Here is a 14785-nt window from a genome sequence, read left to right as displayed (position 1 = left end):
ACAGAAGTTCTCCAGAGGCAGCTCTTGGTTTCAAGTTACTCACTCCAAATTTAGATGGCAAGTTATCTTCAGGGGGACAACTTATTTTTCAATATGTGTCATCCAGTTACAGAAATCATATCTGACTGCACATGTGCTCTAGAAATGCCTTGTGCTTCACAGAGCAGATCCCATGCTCCTATTAGTTTATAATTCCACAGAAAGAGATCATTAGAAGAGGAGGAGAGGCTGGCATTAAGCAGGGAATAGCATATCTTTCTTTCAACTGCATCTGTTTAGGCCAAGTTCCAGGTGAGCTTTAGATTATAAATCATTTTGAAAAAGGCAGCAGTGTTTTATTTTTTAGATGATTCATGTGCCTGTTGGGCTGAGCAGCAGGAGGTGGCATATCTTTTAAGAAGATAGTATCTCTTCCTTTGTCTAGAGTCCTTCAGGAAAAAAAAATGATGTGTGTTGCCATTTTATTTTAAACAATATTTTAACTGACTGATTGCAATGGACTGATTGAAAACCTATTGGCCATCCTTATGCCCCTCAGATGTATTGGAATTGAGCTCCAACACAGCTCAGATGAAAGAGGAAGTGTCATAAGGTTGAGAATGGCTGATCTAAACTCTATCTGTAAGGATCCGCTTCTGACACTATCAGTATTTTTATTTCTTATTTGTACTTCCTAGTAGTCAGAAATCATGTTAGATAGGCAGATATTTTCTTATGAATAGAGCCAAAGGGAATCAAAGTACTATTTACATAACTAAAAACAGCAAGAATACTCACGTCATATACTCATGTCTTGCAAAGGATAATGTGTAAGAACATTCAGAATGTATTGCTGTTCTCTAGATCCAACTATTCATATATACATCTTAATAGAATTGGTGGCATTCTCCTCTGCTATCCCCATTGGGACAGGTGGAATACTTTTTGTACACTATATCTGTGTATGTCCCATAATGCTTGGGATAAAAATTGGATGTGCCATTAAGGTATGTTAATAAAAAAAGCAACTATTTTCATGACACTTAAAATCTTTTTAAAAATCATATATTATTAATAGAAAATTATGATTCACAATTCCAGCCTATGGTAAAAATAGTGTCATATTTTGAAACAAAAACAAAAGCATATTGAAGGGATAATACAAAAATAATAGGAGAAAGAAAATAAGTAGTATAAGTACATACAAACTTTTAATGGATCTTATCAGTAGTTTTGATCAGTGACGTCATCAAAGTAAACAAAGCCACGTGCTGATTACGTCACCAGGCCATGCCCATAAATGGAAGTGACGTTCGCACCCCTCCTCCCCGGAAGTGACGTGCATAATCCACACCCCACCCCTCATGGTACAGGACTCACAAGGCCATAACCCTAGCCGGATATGACGTGTCTGCCCAACCCCATCAAAATAAGCATGGGTAACCCTAGCAGATAAGGTGTGATATAAGGTGATAGCCCTATTTCCAGATGGTGCTTGCCGAACCTAATCCCATCAACAAACATGTGGCGGTCAAGCTTCTGTGTACTTGATTACATTAGCCCTAGACTAATTCCATGGACGTGCAAATCCAAAAGAAACACAGAGACCTGTGTTTTTGGGAAACAAAACCCTGCTTTTTGGGGGGGGTGATAATTAAAAAAAAAAAGCTTTTTATTTCTAATCATTCTAGCCTAATGATGCTTTTAATTTTTGTGGAGTTTTAAAAATCAATACCTCAAAAGCTGGGGGTGGGGGGGGGGAAAGGATCACCTAAAAGGCTTCCAGGGTTTGCATTTAAACCAGGCAATTTTAAAAACATTTTCCCTGAATGTAGGGGGAAAAACCACAGACCTTTTAAAGCCCACAGCTGGTTTTTTACCTTTGTAAAAATCTAAAGACTTATATTTTGGCATTTGCAACTCCCTCGAATTCATATGTACGCGTAACCGTTCATAGCAGAGATTTAATAAAATTTATTCTAACCTTACAGCAAAAGCGAAGCGTTTCTGACTGGCCAGAACAGATTGATGTATTAGGTATGTGTATTGTGGGCATGTCTGGACATGTCATTCCCCGTGATTCTGGACAGGCACAAGGCTCAAGGACGTGTCATAGCATGCGTGGGGGTGTTGTACAGGCAGGTCTGAACAGCTAGCAAATTAATTCCAGCAGTCTTTTGAAGATGGCAAATATTGATGGTGATTTGTTTGATGTAAATTTGACCCCCAAACCTCCCAAGCGTAGACGTAGAATAAGAAAAGGATCTGACCTACGCGGCGTCGTGGAAGACAACAAATTTATAAAACCTTGTTGTTGCAGATTCTGCAAAACATCAAATGGTAAGTAAATATAAAAATTAAGAAATCAGTATTTTGATTAGTTGAAACAGCTAGACTAATTCTACCTTATTTCCTGTTTTAGAAACGGCGGAATCTCAAAATGCCAGCATGCCTCAGATTCTGAAAGCGTGTATCATTAAAATATTACACCATTGTTTAATGGGGTGCCTACAATCAGATGAAGACCATACGGATGGAACCAGTGAAACAGAGCTTATTAGCAGCTTATGCTTTAGACTTTCTATGCCTCATGTTCTCTGGGTCATCATCAGTATTTCTGACAAAGTGAATAACTTATATTTTACCAGGGATTCCCTTGGGGAGGTCAAGAAATTTATATATCGTATAGCTCTTATGCGTGAACCACTGTCATTAATGTCAAAGATTGAAGCCAAATTGCCATTGTCTCTGAAGAGGATCATATGTCAGAATGTAACAGAAATAGATTACAAGAAACTGTTAACGCTATGAAATTTATAATAAAAGGTGTTTTACAAATCACATGAAAGTTGTATTATATTTTTTTCTTGATATGAGGGTGGACTGGTCAAAAGGAGTGAAGAACTCAGCAGAATTAATTACAAGAAACTATTAACACTATGAAGTTTACATTTGCTCGTCTCATGTTTAATCCTATCAGGTGCTAGACACAGATAATCATTCGGCTGGGGGGTTACCTGATTGGTGGGCGATGTGATTTTTGACATAGCCAGAGTGTACAAAAAGTAGGATTCATACTGACCCCAGACACGTTTGTCAGTTTCTGGCATATTCATACCTCTGGACCCCTGTGATCTGCTAAGAAGACCCTCTTTACAGAATGGATGCTACAAATGTAAGTAATTTTATTGCTAATTTTTGAAACATTGTTCCTCTTAGCTATAAAAATGTGCTTATAATATTCATGGCCTGTTTGTTTTCTTTTACTAGATGGAATTAACTGATTCTGAATGTGTAAGGGGTGCAGATCTTGTAAGTAGTTTGTTGCTAAAATTTTGAAACACGGCCCCTCTTAGATATATATATAAAAAAAGAATGTATTTATAATATTCATGGCCTGTTTGTTTTCTTTTACTAGATGGAATTAACTGATTCCGAATGTGTAAGGGGTGCTGATCTTGTAAGTAGTTTTATTGCTAAAATTTGAAACACTGTCCCTCTTAGATATAAAAAAAAAAAAGTATGTGATTATAATATTCTTGGCATGTTTGTTTTCTTTTACTAGATGGAACTGACTGATTCCGAATGTCTGAGGTTTTATAATGGTATTTGTTTTTCATACCTACATACATTCAGATTCTTACAAAAATTTCTGCAACATTTCTGACCATTGGGTTTTTCTTTTCCTTCAGAATGGGAAGATGATCAACCATTTGTGGATCTCACTATACCCACAGATCAGGAAGGACCCCGGAATGGCATGACCCCTCAACCATGCACAAGCCACACAGCACAAGAGTTAGTAGGTATAACATCTAGCATTTTATCCAACTACAAATCCAATCGTATTATTTTATAATCTAAAAAAGTGTGTGTGTTTGTATTACATTATTAGGAATGTAGGTGATAACATTTTGTTTGTTTGATTAACCAGGGCCGCCCTGCAAAAAAGCAAAAATGCATGGAGGCGAACTCCCCGCACCCCCAGCAGACAGTGATAGTAGTGAACCTACGCCTGAATCTCAACAAGAAGAGGAGATAAATCATTCTATGCCCCAGCTACAAAGCACTAACTCTGCAAACTCTCAGAATTCGAACAATGTTTATCTGGATTTGGTGCAAGAGTGGGAGCATCCTATCCGAAATTTCATGGCTGTGGAATACTATCAGCGATATAGATTCGTTAATGTTGACCAAATTCAGTCTTTTGTACATGCTATAGATGCTATTCATAATGCTATACAGCATGTTTTGAATAATGTTGCTAGAGACATAGGTGCAAATGATTTTGTTCAACTCCGGTTGGATGCAGATGGGTTAAATCATCCTCTCTTTTCTCTTAGGAGGAATATGGATGGTTTAAATGCTGATGATTTTCTGACCAGTATTGAAAATCTGCTTCAAAGTAAAGCAGAGATATTGTGGGGGGGAGATTTACAATTAGTGGTTACCATTGTGAGGAACAATGAGGGGGGAGGGCTTAGGAAGTTAAGCACTGTGCTGCTCACCAAAGTACTGGAGAAAAAAAGACGTCACCTAGTAGATTTCAATGTGGAAGGTGCATTTCTGTGTTTTGCTAGCTGCTTGTTCTGGCTCATTGGCGGGGGTGTTAGTAATGAAGAAATTATTACCAGGGCCAGGGAACTTCACATCAGACTGGGTATTTCCACAGAAAACATGGTTAACTTTTCACAGATACACCTCTTTGAAAAAGCTTTAGGGGTTACTATAAAGATATTGTTTTATCTGCAGGACGGATGGAGGTTTTTTGTTACAGGCCTCCCACAGCAAGAAAAAATAGTGTTTATATTGTTACACGACAATCATTACTATGCCATCAAAAATATAAAGGGTTTCCTGGGCGAACGCTATTTCTGTAAATTTTGCCACACTCACTATCACCATAAATTTAGTCATGGTTGTCAATATATCTGCAGATCATGTCTCAAGCAAGAATGCAAGCAGGTAGAGAAGGAAAAGATGCGCTGCTATAGGTGCAAAGTGGTTTGTCATTCTAAGGTATGTTTTGAAACTCACACACAGCTAGCTACGGAGGGGAAAGTTGACTGTAAGAGTAAAGAATATTGTGAAAAGTGTGGGGTTTACGTCTTTACTCCCCACGTGAAATGCAAGGAACCCAAGTGTGGGCAGTGTTCTGAGAAGGTTGTAAGTTTGGAATATCATTTATGTTTTCTAAAAGAGCTGGTCCGGCCACGAATTGGCCAAAGGTACATTATTTATGATTTCGAATGCTGCCAAGAAACTGGCACACATATACCTAATTATGCATGCGCCAGGGATATGTTGAAGGATGATGATGACGAAGATGTTGTGATGTGGGATTGTTACGGTGTTAGATGTCTGGATCAGTTTGTAAAGACATTTATAAATGATAAGTTTAAAGGATGCACTTTTATCGCTCACAATGCCAAAGGTTATGATGGGTACCTAGTACTGAGGCAGTTGATCCGGGAAAAGGTTAGGGTTCAGCTTATAAGCCTGGGAGGGAAACTTCTGTGTATCACCCTGCCAGCTTACAAGATCCGTTTTATTGATAGCCTCTCATTTTTGCCCCTTAAATTAAGTAAATTACCCAAAGCTATGGGGTTTCAAGGCTGCAAAGGATATTTCCCCCATTTGTTCAATACAATGGCCAATCAGGACTATGTTGGGCCGCTCCCTGAAGCCAAGTATTATAGTCCTGAAACCATGATGCCCGGTGAGAGAGAAGAATTCCTGAAATGGCACGCTGCTAATAGAGGTACTGTATTTAAACTAAAGAAGGCTCTGGCTTACTATTGCAGGCAGGATGTTGATATACTAAGAGAAGCATGTATTCGATTTAGGGAACAGGTAATGGAAATGACTGAGCGTGAGTTCGTCAAGAGGGGCGGTGGGGATATTGTTGAGGAGATAGTGATTCGTTGCATTGACCCATTCCAATATATCACACTGGCGTCTGTCTGTATGGCACAGTACCGGTTCATGTATTTGAAAAACAACTCCATTGCTTTGGCTCCTATGGATAATTATCACAAGACCCAGAAAAGGTATTCAGCACCTGCGATACAATGGTTGATGTACATAGAGCACACTGAGAATGTCAATATCCAGCATGCCCTGAAGGGGGGTGAAAAACAAGTAGGCAAATATTTTTTGGATGGTTTTGCTGTCATAAATGACACCCCCACAGCTTTTGAATTTTATGGTTGTTTTTTTCATGGGTGCCCTGTCTGCTACTCTGAAAGAGACTTCAACAACTTACTTGGATCAACATATGGCACCCTGCACAGCCGTACTAGGATTAAAGAAGAGGACCTCAGGAGCCAGGGTTATGCTGTGCGCTGCATCTGGGAACACGAATGGAGGGCCTTGGTGGAGGCTGACACCTCTTTGAAGCAGTTTCTGGTTGAGAATAAGCTCCCAGTACCTTTGATACCTCGAGATGCCTTTTTTGGTGGTAGAACAAATGCTACATGTCTTTACTACAAACCAAAACCTGGTGAACAAATCTTATATTACGATTTCACCAGTTTGTACCCCTTTGTGAATAAGACCAAGGAGTACCCAATTGGCCATCCACAAATTATCTACCAAGATTTTGGGGACATAAAACAATATTTTGGGTTAGCCAAAGTCAAAGTGTACCCGCCAAGGAATCTCTATTTTCCTGTACTACCCCACAAATCAGGGGGAAAATTAATGTTTAGTTTGTGTGCAACCTGCACAGAAAAACTGCAGACTACCCCCTGTAAACACAGTGATGAGGAAAGAGCTCTGACTGGAACATGGTGTACTGGTGAATTGAATGTAGCTTTAGAAAAAGGTTACAGAATTGTTGAAATCTATGAGATCTGGCATTTTGAAAGTACATCAAAGGGGCTATTTTCAGATTATATTAACGCACATCTCAGACAGAAACAGGAGGCCAGCGGTTACCCTGACTGGTGCAAAACAGAACAGGATAAAGAGCAATATATTCGTGATTATGAAAAGATGGAAGGTGTCCGCTTACGCCGTGAACACATTGAGGTAAATCCTGCTAAAAGGCAGATTGCCAAACTTTTTTTAAACTCGCTGTGGGGCAAGTTTGGTCAGAGCACCAATCACCTGACAACATCTGTGGTGACAAACCCTGAAGAATTATTCAAATACCTTTTTGTGCCCTATTATGATGTTTCCTCCTGTGAGTTTGTGGATAGTGAGACAGCCGTTGTGACGTGGAAAACTGCCAAGAACCATCCCACCAAAGCCTCATGTACTAACGTATTCATTGCCAGCTTTACAACAGCGTATGCACGACTGGAATTATACAGGCTGCTGGATGGGCTGGGCGATAGATGCCTGTATCATGACACCGATTCAGTCATTTTTGTAAGTAGAGAGGGGGCGTGGACTCCACCTTTGGGTGATTATTTAGGACAGCTGACAAGTGAGATTCCTCCAAACACTACGATAACAGAGTTTGTTGCGGCCGGCCCCAAAACGTATGCCTATGCTTTGTCCAACGGTGAAGCGGTGCTAAAGGTGAAGGGAATCACACTAAACTGCGGTAACAGCAAAAAGGTTAATTTTGACAGCTTGAAAGATTTGGTAGATGATTATTGTCTGTCTGGTGCAGAGAGAAAAAAAGAGATCAGGGTAGAACAGTTGGGGATTGTTAGGGTTAAGAAACAGTGGTCCCTTGAAACGCGGGTCCTCCGAAAAACTCTAAAAGTAGTGTATAATAAAAGGTTATTAAAGAGCAAAGATTACTGTACGCTACCTTACGGTTATTAAGGATGGCAGAAAATATTGCACAATTTGTACACCCTTTCTCGTGTATTATAAGCGGTCCGTCCAATTCTGGCAAATCTTTTTTTATCAAACAAATGTTAGAACATGGTGATGTTGTGTTGTCTCAATTGCCTCAAAATATTGTATGGTTTTATAGCTGTTGGCAACCTCTGTACAAAGAACTGCTTAATAAATTCCCTTATATTAAGTTTATTGAGGGGCTTCCGTCTTCTTTTGAAGATGATGATTTGTTTCCGCCAAATCAAATTACTCTAGCTGTGATAGATGATCTCATGACATCAGCCAGTGAGAGCGATCAAATAGAGAAGGCATTTACACAGTACGTTCATCACAGAAACCTGAGCATTATTCTCATACTACAAAACCTGTTTTTTCAAGGCAAGAAAATGAGAACAATAGCTCTGAATTCCAAATATTTGGTTTTATTCAGCAACCCCCGTGATCAGATGCAAATTGTCACACTGGCCAGGCAGATGTACCCCACTAACACAAAGTATTTTTTAGAAGTATTCCAAGACGCCACTCACAAACCACACGGGTACCTTTTGGTAGATTTGGCAGCCACCACTCCAGAATCCTACAGGTTGAGAACAGGTCTCTTTCCACCTGATTGGCCTGCTGTTTACACAATGAAAAAGAAGTGTAAAAAGCAGTAGCCCGGCTGCCTTAGCACTAGTTCATTTAAGATGTCAGAGAGGGTACGTAGAAATTGGGGGCTTTTAAAAATCTTAGTAAAGGCCGGACCAAGACAGAGAAAAGCCATCTTATGCAATGCTAATAATGACCTGGTGGGGGCTATAGCAGAAATAGCTTTGAACACCCTAAAAGGAAACCTTCCTCTGAAACCTTCACAATTCCGGTCTCTGAAGAGAAAGAAAGGTGTCATTAAAAAGTTGAGCGATAGAAAGGTCTCACTCAAAAAGAAGAAGCAGGCCATACTTCAGTCAGGTGGTTTTATTGGTCCCTTACTAGGGGCAGCTATTCCGCTGTTGACTAGCCTGTTAGCTGGATAAACCATGGATCATGCTGAGAAAATGTATCTGGTATCGCGTCATCAGATGGAGCAACTACAGGGCAGGCACCCTACTATGGGGGCTACAGCCACTAACCGGTTGGATGCTGAGATGCGTTCCATTCTTCAGAGAGCTGATTTGTCTGAGGATGACAAGATTAAGCTCTACAGTTCTGCATTGCAGAGGTATCTAAGACTAACCAGGCAAAATGAGTCTGAAAAGGACAGACTGAATCTCATTTACCCACCTGAAGAACCTCGGCCACTTCCAACATTACCAGAGCAGCCACCACAGCCATCTCCGCAGGACACAGCGATGGACGAAATCCTAAGCGGTGTGAGCACCCGTTACAGGAAAAATGCGGAACTTTTGCTGAACAAAATGAAACAGCATCAGGACGTCTCAACCTGGGATGATCGCGGTACCTTTTTATACAAAGGGGTCCCTATTCCTGGGACTAATATTTTAGACTTGGTGAAAGGAGCTTCGCAGCACCGAGCCCCTACTGAGAAGCGGAAACCTAAAGGCTGGGATGACTTTATGAATGCTATGGCTGAGGTGAATGTCCCGACCTCTGTGTTGGGGTCTACAGCTGTTAAAGAGCAAGTAGAAAAGTTGAAAGATTCTCTGGTTGTTAAGGATGAAACTGCTACTAGCCCCGACTCTGTTATGACAGCCCCTTTTGGGGCTCAGAAGCCTCTGTTTTCCAGTGCCCCTTCTAGCCCTTGGACATTAAACCCTAGAAGTAGGTTCAGGTTTGGTGACTGGCTCAATTTGTAAAATGAATAAAAACACAGTGAAACAAGTAAAAACGTTTAAGTCTTTTTCTTTATTTTACAGTAAGGCAGGCATGTCTGCATGCACTGGTGACGGTTACAGGTTCCAAGCCCCCTTCCCACCTTTATAGTTTTTACAAACAGCTTTACCATTTGATCATTTTTAATATCAACATTGGAGTACATCTTTAAAATATTTTCATAGTCTACTCCTTTAGTCCGGTTCAGTAGAAAAAATGCACAGTGCTGCCCGCAGGTCACAGCGCTGGGGTGCTGCAGTTGGCGTTGGTGAAATGTGTACTTCTCAGCTTGCTGCTCTAAAAACGTCGCTATGGAGCCAGGAAAGTCAGGGCTATCCGGCGGTCTTCCATAAGAATCAAAAAATTCGCCATATCCGGGAGATGGGAAGTAGAGAGCCAGCCAGTGTTCACCAGGCAGAGTGTGAGGGTGGGTATTTACAATTAATCCAAAAGGTCTTTTGGAGATCTGTCTCTGGGGTAGCAGGTCGCAAGGGTAGACCCCTAGAAAGGCTTTATTTCCAGAGAACAAGTGGCGGAGTTGCAGTGTGTCCATACTCACATATAATCAAAGAGCACATTCCTTGTGTGACTTATTTCAATAAGGTTTTCGAAGATTGCATAGAGAATCATGTTGACGGTGTTGGGGAGGGGTTGCGCAAATCTAATTTCGGCTCTGAGGTTACCGTTCCTGATCAAAGAATAGTGCTCAGAGCACCCCTGATCAGGACTCAAGTCAAAACAATACAAAGTATACCCTCGGTTAAACTCTTCCCTACTGATTAACAGCGGCCTGTCTTTCATGCCTTTGCCTGTGGCCTGCACCATCTGCATGTACTCTCTCACAAAAAGACCGTGCTCATAATCAGGCTGAAGAGGCTTTGCAGGGATCTGCTCGCCATCACAATGCAAGGCGCAAAAATTGACATTGCAGTGTAGAAAATTGAACGGATTTCTTTCATAATCCCCACTAAAAGATGCATTGTCCACAAACCCAATCACTAATTGTTTAGGTAGCTGGCCCAGAAATAGATTTTCCTGATTACACACAAGGCTACCTGCAGGAATGCTGTAAACCTTCATTCCCACTCGATCAATGGGGTATTTAGCATTGGAGGAGAGCAAAGCTTCTGCATGACCGAGGCGCACTCCCGGGGCTACTTTTACACGCTTTACAAAGAGAGATGCCTCCAAGAGTTGTACTTTGTAATTCTCGTTGCCATCCTTCATCACGCAAAATTCATTTCTGCTTCTTGTGAGTTTGACTTTCACATCGACACCGTTAATTAGCAGTCTGTCTTGAAAAAACAGATCGCTATGCAGAGGCCCTAGCAGGTCCCATTTACGGCTACCGGCCGTCTGTCTTGCTCTCGCTTTGAAACCGGAGTTCCCAGCGGCTGTCAGTAGAGTACTCTCCATGAGGTCCGAGTCATCTTTGTAAAAACCGCCAGCTGTAAATTGAGTACCCAGCGCATCACCACCAAAGTTCAGAATCAGTTCAATCATGGCCCGGTAAGAATAGCAATGATGGCTCTGTGTAATGAGCCGATCTCCCAAGGTAACATCCAGCTGATTAAACAGTGATGCTATGGGGTAGTTGGTCAGGGCCACCCTAGCCCCGTCATCAATATCCGTACCGTCAGCCTTTACAATCTTGCAACTCACATACAACAGGGTGTTGTTTAAATCCGTGTAATGTTCACCATGCCCCGTGATAAAAAATTCCAGGGGAGCATTGGGTGTCAGCGCTGATAAAGGTGGGATCTCGACATAAGTACTGCTTTCAATACTGGTCTGTGTAGGTGCCAGTTGAAAAAGATCCAGTTCTGATTTAACACATTCCTCTGAAGCAGAATGAATAAATGCCATATCGTATTAGAATATGTCTTCCTTGTCACAGGGCTTCCTCTTCTGTGCACGTCTCCTCTTGGTATGGCGGGTCTTTTTCACAAGTCTTCTCTTTTTAAACGGAATAGGCGGGCCCAATGCGTAATTCTTCTTGGTTATGATCATCCCTGATCCATCCTGCCCCCTCTCAACAACACGGGATACAAGATGACCCGCGACATCTCTGGCAATGTTTTTGGCAGCAGATTTCACATGCGGCTTAATGATTTCTAATCCTCGCCTCAAAAACGGCATTGCTTTTCGAAAAAGCCCACGGAACAGGCCCCCTAAACCTGTCCCGTACATAATGGGGGCTCCTCGAAAGCCTGGAAGGCCCCCGCCAGCTTGTGCCCTGTAGTAAGCCACGTAGTCTTGAGGGTTCCCGTGCTCCTTGATTACAACCATCCTTCACTTTTCCGAGGCCTAAAATGAAGCTTGACAATCACCTTCCCGTGATAAAAATGCACATTTTTGTCCTGATCGGTTTTGATTTCTATGGTAATGGTATCGATGTGATGTTTGCTGACCGGTACATAATGCGGGCGGTCATAGGTAATTGTGACGACATCATTGTCTTGCCCTCGCACAGGCACACAGCGCAGTAACGGCACATAGAAGTCGCCCACTATCTGGAGCTCTACAATGTCTGTGTAAACATATAATGTACTGAATCCAGGGAACATCCCTAACAAATGTCCGAGATCTCCGCTAACTAGAATGGTGTGCGGTTCGTCTCCTTTAAGATTAATTTTTCGTCCCACCGAATCATAATGTAGGGTTGTCTTAGGGCCATCCTTGGCGTTTGATATAAGCTTGTTCATATTTTCTAACAGGTGACGGATGCTGTTATAGTACCCGCTTCTCAAAGAAAAATGCCATCTCTTTCTCTCGTTAGCAATTTCAAAATATCCAGGTGAAGTTAATGTGTACCAACTATGCGGATACTGTATCTCTGCTAGCGCTACTTCCCACGCTCCTGGAAGATCCAGCGCTCTCGCTAATTGTATGGTAAAATTAGAATTTTTGTTTTGGGGGAAAATTGCTGCTGATGCATTGCTGGGTAGGGTGATGTAAAACTCCTCCATATCAAAGATGTTGTACTTCAGACTCCTTAATCCAACTGTTGAACTTTTCTGGCCACCCCTGCCATTTAACCAGGAATTCTCTTTGTTTACCCCTCCCTCTTTTCCGTAATATTTTTTCAATTCTGTAGACGCGTTCTTGATCACTAGGAATTTTTTGCAGCTCTTCTGGGTAAAAAGACCCTTGTACCGGCTCTTCTGCATAATCCATTAATCTATATACATCCCTTTCTCTCCGCCTAACCCTTTCTTTGACGATAAATATTTCATCTGTAAAGGTTTGCTGATACCCCTTTTCAAACTTCCCCTTTAGCCTGGATATCCTAACGTGATCCCCCACATTAAAGTTTTCTGCCTTTCTGTCCGATTTTAAAATATTCCCATATAGATGCATCCACACATCTTTTTCATTAGAGTGTTTTACCATGTTTGGGGCTGTCCGGATACTGCGATGGTAAGCGCTATTGTAACTCCGCATGAGGGCTGGTAATACATCCACATACCTGTGCGTATTTTTAGCTGTGAAAAATCTCCACAGCTTGTTTTTCAGAGTTCTATTAAACCTCTCTATAACCGCTGCTTTAGTTTCACTATGTGTGACAAAGTGATGTATGCCATAGCGTTCAAAAAGCTTTTTTACAGGCTTGTTTAAAAACTCTTTCCCGGCATCTGACTGCAGCTTTCTGGGCGCCCTTCCTGATTGGAATATACTTTGGAAAGCACCGGCAACCCCTCGTCCAGACTTAACGGTTAAACAGACTGCCCAAGCATATTTGGAAAGTACATCGATTACCGTTAAAATAAATTTTGTGCCGCTGTTTTCAGAGGCAAATCCTGATAAATCCACAAGGTCAGCCTGCCATTGGCAATCTATGCAGGAAACTATTGTAGCGTTCCTGGAGAATTTTATTCTTGCAGGCTTATGCAGGGTATAAGCTTCTTGACCGGAAAGCCATGTCTTGACTTGCCTCAAGGTTAAGTTTTTAAAGCGTTTCCTCCCAGCCTTAAATAGGGGTTTTACTCCACCATAGCTACCTGGACCTTCCGGCGTATAATACAGTTCCTTTAGTACATTTTCACACTTCATTCTGCACCGTTCAAACCTTACAATAAACACACTGCGGTTTAGCACAAACCTTTTATTTGTAATTTAGACGCAATTATCATCACGTTCATTTACAGAATAATATCCTTCATCATTACTATCATTACCGGGGTCATCTGTATCATCAGTATCTTCATTCTCTGTAGGCATTGTACATATACAATTCGATGCGCCACAATCACATTCTATATAGCAGTCATTTGGAGTATCTCTTTTGAGATCAATCTGTAGACAGCATGGACAATCAGACAGAGACGGGGCTAGGTAATATCCGGGGTACCCACCTGTTTAAAAATGCAAAAATAATCCATTAGTAAAACCCTCTTTAACTCTCCTTTTATTATATAATATTAATGACAGCATGCATAGTAAAAAGACAATTCATTTACCTAGATCGACCTCTGCATCCTCTTCATCACTTGAGACGTTTGTTATTAAGGAGGCGCCGGCATTATAGCTATACCCCGGAACAGAACCTGGAAAATGTATTTAGCCATTAGCAATCACATTGTTAACGGTGGGGTTATTGCGCTTTACACATTTGAACACATAACAGGTTTTTACTTACGCGGTATGGCCTCATCTTCACGACACGCCATCTCCCGCACGTTACAACAGGGCAAGCGACATTCAGACAAGGTAGACCAGGAGTAGTCCGGGGTTTCATCACGAACATCACCGCTCATCTTATGGAAATCTTTCCAAAGAGATTGTGTCGCCAACCAAGATGCAGCAGGTTCTACACCCTTTTTATTATTTCCTTCACAAGTTCCCATGACGCTGTTAAAATAGATCTACGCTTTAAAGTTTCCGAGTTGTCTGTGGCCACGCGCATGCTCTATAGCACGAGCTTACAGGTCATGTCCAGACATGCCCACAATACACATACCTAATACATCAATCTGTTCTGGCCAGTCAGAAACGCTTCGCTTTTGCTGTAAGGTTAGAATAAATTTTATTAAATCTCTGCTATGTACGGTTACGCGTACATATGAATTCGAGGGAGTTGCAAATGCCAAAATATAAGTCTTTAGATTTTTACAAAGGTAAAAAACCAGCTGTGGGCTTTAAAAGGCCTGTGGTTTTTCCCCCTACATTCAGGGAAAATGTTTTTAAAATTGCCTGGTTT

The 14785-nt window shown here is 41.4% G+C and overlaps 3 protein-coding genes across 4 annotated transcripts in view; 1 reads left to right on the top strand and 2 right to left on the bottom strand.

Annotated features, from left to right (window-relative positions):
* The first annotated feature begins 241 nt into the window (after positions 1-241).
* The window catches only part of MORC1 (MORC family CW-type zinc finger 1), an 86008-nt gene continuing 71464 nt past the window's right edge, over positions 242-14785 (top strand). For both annotated transcript variants that reach the window (XM_081327302.1, XM_081327301.1), the window contains exon 1: positions 242-291. The gene's annotated coding sequence lies outside the window, so the exon portion shown is untranslated. The remainder of the gene's footprint in view (positions 292-14785) is intronic.
* On the bottom strand, positions 10141-11451 carry LOC308667198 (uncharacterized protein F54H12.2-like; the record flags this gene model as incomplete). The annotated part of the gene is made up of 1 exon (XM_081326345.1): positions 10141-11451. The coding sequence occupies one exon, from the start codon at positions 11449-11451 to the stop codon at positions 10141-10143; it is 1311 nt and encodes a 436-aa protein (XP_081182471.1).
* Positions 13685-14322, bottom strand: LOC308667597 (uncharacterized protein). Its single transcript, XM_081326917.1, has 3 exons — positions 14225-14322; positions 14046-14132; positions 13685-13940 (listed from the first exon to the last, which is right to left on the bottom strand). The coding sequence occupies exons 1-3, from the start codon at positions 14253-14255 to the stop codon at positions 13702-13704; spliced, it is 357 nt and encodes a 118-aa protein (XP_081183043.1). The 5' UTR covers positions 14256-14322; the 3' UTR covers positions 13685-13701.

The sequence above is a fragment of the Vipera berus genome (assembly GCF_964194415.1).
Source record: "Vipera berus genome assembly, chromosome: 4".
Taxonomy (NCBI): domain Eukaryota; kingdom Metazoa; phylum Chordata; class Lepidosauria; order Squamata; family Viperidae; genus Vipera; species Vipera berus.
This window is presented reverse-complemented; position numbering and strand designations above follow the sequence as displayed.